This window comes from Eutrigla gurnardus (genome assembly GCF_963514095.1).
Source record: "Eutrigla gurnardus genome assembly, chromosome: 5".
Classification (NCBI taxonomy): Eukaryota; Metazoa; Chordata; class Actinopteri; order Perciformes; family Triglidae; genus Eutrigla; species Eutrigla gurnardus.
In genome coordinates this window covers 16,416,848-16,424,408 of record NC_139919.1, presented here as the reverse complement: position 1 = coordinate 16,424,408, position 7,561 = coordinate 16,416,848, and the positions used below count along the sequence as shown (strand labels likewise).

The following is a 7,561-nucleotide window of genomic DNA, read 5'->3' as shown; positions in this document are numbered from 1 at the left end:
TTGGAGCATCTATCACCCTTCACTGCAAGGTGTGGTCTGTTTCACATGTAACTACACCTAAGTGTGCCGTCGGTGTGTATGATCCACAAGATGAGACATTACACCATGGAGAGCTGGATATTTTCAGGGGGGAAAGGTCATTATTTTATACAGTGATGTGTCAAATAATATTAAAACTGATGGTAAAGCCCCAAGTGGCCAGAATATATATATTTTTTTCTTCTTTAATTGATGTAGTTTGAATGTGTTAACATCCTCATTCAATTAACATTTTAGAAGTGTCAGATGTTTTATAGGTAGTATACAAGAGTAAAAAGGCCTACAGATCCACTAACCAACAAACCCTGAAAGCTGAAAGTCTTGGTACTTCTTTTATTTTAAACCACCCAGCGTGTTGAAGAGAGAGAGTAGAGAAAAGAATCCCAACAAAACTGTCCTAATACTGACGTGGCTGATCTCCAAACTGGACAAAGAATGAGTGATGTGTGAAAGTGGTAGCAACGTGACATTTTCCCACACATTTAGACAGTTTGGTGAAATGCAGATCGTGGGTGAACTGGTCTTTATTCCTCAGGGCTTCATGGTTGCTTAGCATGGTGGCGGGAACAGGAATGGCTAAACAGCACCGGCAAGTCTTTCATCAGACATCTGTCATCTCATCTTCCATCTCATCCCCCTCCGTTTCTCCTTCCGCCTCGCCCTCTTCTTCCTCTTCCTCCTCTGATGTCACATCCAGCTCGTCCATCTGGGAGACGCACTTCGGACACGAGCAGAGAAACAGGTAGTTCTCCCTGGGGAGAAAGTGTTCCGCCAGTCAAACTTTGCACCTCTAGCGAGAGGTGAGATACATCAGGAGCATTTTACACTCAGGTGTTGCACATTAGAACAAATGTATGTTTAATAATACTTCAAATTTAGTGGGTCTGATCTGGGGGCTCATGAATATTGGTGCAGGCGTTCTTTCACACCACCAACCTGGAGTGCATCTGGGCCTTCGCAGTCAAAACTCTCACATCTCTTGCAACTTGCAAAACAAACTTGTTAGATCGACATCATGTGTATTTGCTCTTACCTTGACTACTGCAATTCTCTCTATGCAGGAGTCACTCGGGTATATTGTGTTGTTGTTTTTTGTGAAAATGCTGTTTGTTTAATCAACATATTCTATGCTTTTGTTAATTAACCTATATTCTGTTATTTATGTCTGTTGTTATTTGATCATTCCTGTGTTATGCTTCTCTTTGATCAAGAATTGTTGTTTTCAAATGTGCTCTATAAATAGACTTGAAGAGCATAAGAAGGAGTGGCCGCCAGACCCCATTCATCCCTGCCTCATTCCTCCTCCATTATTGCCTGGGAGGCTTTTTATTGATCCTGATGGACTTCGTAGCAGCGTGACCCTGTTCAAGTGAACCGTCTGAGGGATTGCAGATTCTTACTTCAAGATTTTGTGTCTGCTATGGCGGCTTCGGTCCCGCTGACAGCAGTCCAAATAACTGATGCAGATCTCCTGAGAATCGAAGAAAACAAACAGTTGAACTGACAAAAGACTGTTTAGTCCCACAAACACGCTAAAGGTATTTTTCAAAGGGCAGAAATGAATCCAGTTTTTGTTATGCGTTTTTTTCCCCCCTCATGCAGGAAGCTGCTGTATCCTTCCATCTTTCTACTGTTGAAATCTCACACAAAGTGCTCCTGTCTCAGGGAGCATTCAAGGGAGAGCTTTGCAGTGAAAGTAGCACGGCTGCTGTGACATTACTGTGCCATGCAGATCCAAGGCTTCTCAATCTTTCTGACAGCTTGACAAACCAACTCCAGTCTTTAAAGTCTCAGCCTTCTAATGCCATCCGACAAGGGAGCACACATAGCTAGAGTGGGCTGTTCTGTCCCATCTATCCCCGGCCAGAATTTATCACTCCCCACCCAGATGTGTGTGCTGACCTCTCCTGGGCTGATGTCACTAAGGGCACTGAGCTGAAGCAGGAAGTTGTTGTCAGGGAAGGATGCCTCTGCGTTTGGTATACAGCTGTGGTTACCTGCAGGAGTCAAAGAAGACCAAAAAAGGTCATTGGACTTGGATTTGAACTAAAATGACAACACTTATAACACAAATGATCATCTGCACTTACATGAGCTTTGAAGCAGAAAAAGTCCAGAGCCCTCACAGTTAAGGAAGTCTCCCGTTTCTGCAGAGAGAAGAGAAAAATGATGTAAATGTCTAGCTTTTTTAAAAATCTGAAGACGGATTCAGACAACACAACAAACACAGACAATAACAACACTAACTCAAACAACTGCAAATACATTTACTCCTAAAAATACTGCAAGACTGAGATAAAACTGACCTTTCTCAACGTCCTTGTATAGCTGGTCGATAAAAGAGTCCAACTGCTCCTTCTGCTGGGCAGGAAGCTGAAGTGCATCGCAGGCATGAACCCACTGACTCAAGGAGCTGAACCGAGAAATATTAAATAATTATTTGAGCCAAATTAAGACCCGTTGTTAAAAGTGAAGGAGAAGATACGAGTGTTTACCTGGTGCCGATGCCTTGTCCGTTGGTTCCCACAAGAGCAAACAGAGAGCGGAAACCCTCTGGAACAAACCACTGCAACACAATCATAGCTCGACTGATCCTTCTCGGATAATCAAAGTCTGCATCTGTGCATTCACCTTCCAGTTACATATAAACATGCCACACAGAGTTCAATCAGCTAATTACTGACTTACTTTAATTCTCTGATTAATTGATCATCAAAAGCTGTTAGAAGCACTAGAGCTGTGAAGGATTAGGTCAAACCACATTCGGAAACACATGAAGATATACGGTGGATATTTGTCATGTTCGTTCTTACCCGACTTAGATGATCATCATAAAGTGCTGCTTTAAAATGCCTGTGTAACAAGGCCAGCTGCCCCTATAGAAACAATGTTACACAAATAAACATGTATTTTATGGAACAGCAAACACACATAATGAGCATTAGATGGCCACAGTGGGATTTAAACCTGTCAGGAGGGATTAATCCTGTCACGCTTTGCTTATTAAGCCATATATACTGATTACCACAAGGGCATGATATTGTGTGTAAACTACTATTATACTATGACTTTTTATACATTTAATGGCATACTAATACTACATAATGTAACTTTTTTAATTAATTGTTTTCATTCCATACTAAACTATAAGTTGTTATGACCTATGATTTCTTAGCGGTGTTGCACATTTATGACTTTTAGGACATAATGTCTTGTTGTTTAAATCACATTTTCATTGCATACTACACTCTGAATTTACATGACAGGGAGAAGGACACGCCCCCACCCTCAACAGCACTAAGGTGGAGAGTCAGCAGAGTGCAGCTTCCTGACCTGAACTCAACACAGAGACAATGGCTCTTCCTTTCTGCTTCTGGCTGTGGAGGTTCAAGTGCACTATTGAGAGTAAACTGATCACCGCACTATACCATGACCGACATGTGCTACACTATGATTTTTTTAATGACATACTGACATCCTCTTATTATGATGGTTACTTACTCTGAACTTCTCTCCCAGGAGCTTATGGGCGATCTCCTCTTCCTCATTACCGGTCCGACTGCAGAAGTGTGAGAAGAGCTTCTGCCAGTGTGCTTTGTCTTTGGCCTGTGCAACATAACCAACAAATATTAATAATCACTCTGTCAGCTGTTATAGTGCATTGTATTGTTACTATTCACTATCTTTTTTTCATACAGGAAACTTGTTCGCAAACAGTTGCCAATTAACACATCCTGCTGACAAATGCAGATTTTCTGCTTCATCACCATAAGCAACTTTCATAGTGTGCATATTCATTCAGTGTTATCATATAATTATTATTATAATTCATTGATTATTATAATGCATTGTTAAAGCAGCTTTAAAGACCAGCTTTTCTCTTTAAATAAAAAAAATAATAATTGAAATGAACATTGTTACATCCAGCTTTCCAACTGATGACAGAAATCTTAATTACATTCCACATGTTTTGTCCTTTTACAGCAAGTTGTTTGTATTGTTTCTAAAATGATTCATACCCAACAATTTAGGAACTAAAAGTGATCAGAGACTCACCTGTTTGACTGCAGCTACCATTCTGGCCATAAGCATGATGCTGGAGGTCTCTGGGGGATAATGCATACTCCTGAAGAGATTGATTGAATAACATTTTTAAATAGAAAGTCGGCACTCAAAGAGGGTTTAAAATGAGTAGTATATTTATATGAAATGCTCTCTCACTTCCATGCGTCTTTGAGCTTGTTGATGGGGTGGTCCGGATCGTCCCGGGACGAACCCAAACACAGGACTCGATGGTACTGATCTGCTGCAGCTTGTCGACACTCACTGCTACAGTACATCACCTGCAGGGACGACAACTCGCTTATGTCAAAGAAAAACACTTCCAAAAATGCAGATCGTTTCAAGTGACAGGTACAGAAATACTTAAAAACTGCACATAAATACACACGTGTATATTATAAAGACTGGATGTCCCGATTACATTGAAATTGATACGAATGTAGATATTGTATATTCATTGTAAATCACCTGCCAATATTAATACATTTCTGTATTGCTTTGGCAATATAGATCTATCACGCCAATAAAGTTTACTTGAATTTGTGCTTTCTAGTATAGTAAATACTGTATTTCCACAGAAATCAGACCAAACCTGGGACGTTTTTATCTTCTTTTTTTTTAAATGGAGTTGACGCTCATCAATATTACATATTCAAATCTCACCTAAAACATATTATTTTGCTTTTACAGCATTTGTCCTTTTTAATTTCGGTTATAAAATTGTTTATTCTTATCTTAATTATTTGAATTTTTTTGTACTTTGTACTTTTAATCTACTGATTTTATATATTCTGTGAAGCACTTGTAACTGTAGCTAATATTACAATTATATATATATATATATATATATATATATATAGGATATATATAATTATTCCTTTGGAAACCGAACAGTGTTTGACGTCAGTTGATTCGCCAATTGTGATCCTCGTTTTCCCTCTTTCCCAGTCACTTTGCTTCTTGATTACTTGCCCTTCTTCACTTCGATTCGTTTTTTGTTTCGATGAACAGTTGTCTCAGTTTTTCACTTTGGTTAATAAAAAATAGATTGATTAGCATACAGATCCATAGTACCAATACTGACCTCGAAAAATCAATCAGCCGGTCATGTCGCCCACCACCGACTCAGTGGAGGTTCCTCCCTAACAACAGCTGGCTTACAATCAATATGTTTCTTGTCTTATATTGATCGGACCACTTTTTCAGGGAATTCTCCTTCTTTGAGAATCAAATGACAACTTCTCCAGGAACCATTCTGGCTTTCAAAAACCTCAATCAAATCCATACATCAGCATATCCTGTTCCGACTAACCTGGCACTGAGGGCAGGCTTGGTGCAGCTCCGGTCGAACACGGCAGAGCTCGGGATGAGGGAGGCTGAGTCCAGGGATGCCACTGAGTCGCCTTGCATTCTCCTCTGCAGTCTCCAGAGCACGTAAGCAGTACTCGCAGGCTGTAAGAACACGGCACAGATAGAGGTAACACATCACATGATTATGGTTTCAGTTATTAAAGGTTCATCCATCAAATGTCTCCTGCTACAACCATGATTTATCCAGTATAAGTCTGATATATCGTACATACTTTTGCCGTCTGTCAACAATGCATTATACACTGGAACATCAGTCTCCTTCCTTGTAAATTCAAGCCAGATGCAGTTCAATAGTGCAGTGTGGGGGTGCCCTTACAGCCAGATGGTTAAGGCACATGCCACAAACCCTTCTCCCTCCCCATGTTTCTCGTCTCTCCACACTGTAGGCTCTTTATTTGCATTTGTTTTATTAATGCTTTGCAGCCACTTACTTACATGTATCTTATTTTTCTGTATCGTTTTGCACCGAGTCAAAATCCTTGTATGTGGCAGTAAAACCGTTTCTGATTTCTGACATCTAACGTTTGCACAGCTGTCCAGCACTTTGTTGCTCTACTAGCCATGTTGTGTGTACTCAGATCTCACCTTTGTATTTATACAAAGCATTCCACAGGAACTGAGCAGAGACCAGAGGCCGCTCAAGGAAAACGGCGTCTCCCTTCTTGATGCTCTTCTTGGCAAAGAGACCTTTACCCTGAAACATGAACAAACCATTATAGTTGAGCACAGTTTCTTTGAAAACACAGACCGCCTCTGCTAAGTTTAAACCCATCAACAGCAGAATGTGAAAGGTAGAGATAGACACGTACTAAGAGATGTTGGGTCACAGCATGATGAAACCTCTCATTGACCTTTTCACCTTTATCTTTCAGCACCTTACCACAGAAAAGGCGTTCTGACAAAGTACTGTGCATCTTTCATTCGCCTTGATCCTCTTATTATGACACCTTTAAAGGCGTTTAAGTGGAGGATGGTAACGGCTGAATTGACTTCTTATCAGGAGAAATGACACGAGACAGCGCTGAGAGTAATAATATGATTCTGGCTCCAGATTAAGTTACACCACCTGCTTTTCTTCAGTGCCAATGACATATTTATTCGTTTATGTTTAGTTGAATCAAATGTCAAACTACCCTTGTCTCGCCCTCCAACGTGAAGCTCGTGTTAAAAGTGAAGCTCAGATTAATTAATCATCATATCTGGTACAACGACACGTTAGTTGCTCCACATTAATGCGTGTTTTGGTGTCAAACGATGGAGGTTGTCCCTTAGCTTGCACACTTTTGGTTTAAATTAACACTAAACGTACGAAGTACAGTGATTTGTACAGAGTAAGTATTGGCGGATCATCGCCCGGTCGCTCCGGAGCTCTCGGAGCCCAGCAGGCTCGACTCTGCTCCGGCTGTGAGCCACACCGACAGCCGACACGCCACAAACCTCCACCACGGGGCCGATTCACGCCGCAAACCTGTCTAAATATCTCTAGTCTCACCAACACTAACGCGCCATACCTTAATATTGTCTATAAACCTGACATCCACGCAGGCGGACACTTTGCCGGGGTCCACGCAGAAGGAAAACATGTCATCCAGGGGAGCAGCCATGTTTCTCACGACCTTTTCCCTTTCAACTCTGACGCTTTATCGCTGCGTCGATGCGACAGCGACCTCCGGCGGCGAGCCCGTGCATCGCAGGTATCTCACAACCCACACAAATTGTTTTGTTGTTGGTGACCTAAACTAAAAGTAGGTATCATTTAAACTATGTTAATAGCTGAAATAGAAACAATAGAGTATATTAACAATCACTATCTCCAGAACTATTCATAAATGAGCCAATTATCAGAAAGAAAGTGTAAATCCCACAAACATATTACATACATACATACTAATTGTTACTTTGTCTTCACTGGTGACAATCAACTCACAGCTATGAGTCACTACATGGGTGCAATCAATTCATTATTTCCTGTCGATCAACAAATTGATTATCCTTCCTGGTCTGAAAAATACATTGTCCAATATGGATGGATGGAAATAAAAACAGATGTGAATGGTGCAAACAAAGTTTTCACACAAAAAAAAGTAAA

General features: G+C 40.7%; 1 protein-coding gene across 1 annotated transcript; it reads right to left on the bottom strand.

The window, feature by feature from the left end:
• Positions 1 to 360: 360 nt before the first annotated feature.
• Positions 361 to 7,094, bottom strand: smyd5 (SMYD family member 5). The gene is made up of 13 exons (XM_084010117.1): positions 6,984 to 7,094; positions 6,058 to 6,166; positions 5,414 to 5,553; positions 4,261 to 4,382; positions 4,096 to 4,165; positions 3,541 to 3,645; positions 2,853 to 2,915; positions 2,535 to 2,605; positions 2,346 to 2,452; positions 2,130 to 2,186; positions 1,942 to 2,036; positions 1,440 to 1,510; positions 361 to 791 (listed from the first exon to the last, which is right to left on the bottom strand). Exons 1-13 carry the CDS (start codon positions 7,074 to 7,076, stop codon positions 641 to 643), a joined length of 1,254 nt encoding a protein of 417 aa, XP_083866243.1. The 5' UTR covers positions 7,077 to 7,094; the 3' UTR covers positions 361 to 640.
• Positions 7,095 to 7,561: the final 467 nt, after the last annotated feature.

Excerpts from the sequence above, each read along its gene's own strand:
- smyd5 (XM_084010117.1), bottom strand. The coding sequence starts at position 7,076 with ATGGCTGCTCCCCTGGATGACATGTTTTCCTTCTGCGTGGACCCCGGC. Across the intron at positions 4,166-4,260 it reads AAGCTCAAAGACGCATGGAA|GAGTATGCATTATCCCCCAG; the intron begins GTGAGAGAGCAT and ends CAATCTCTTCAG. Across the intron at positions 2,037-2,129 it reads TTTTCTGCTTCAAAGCTCAT|GTAACCACAGCTGTATACCA; the intron begins GTAAGTGCAGAT and ends TGACTCCTGCAG.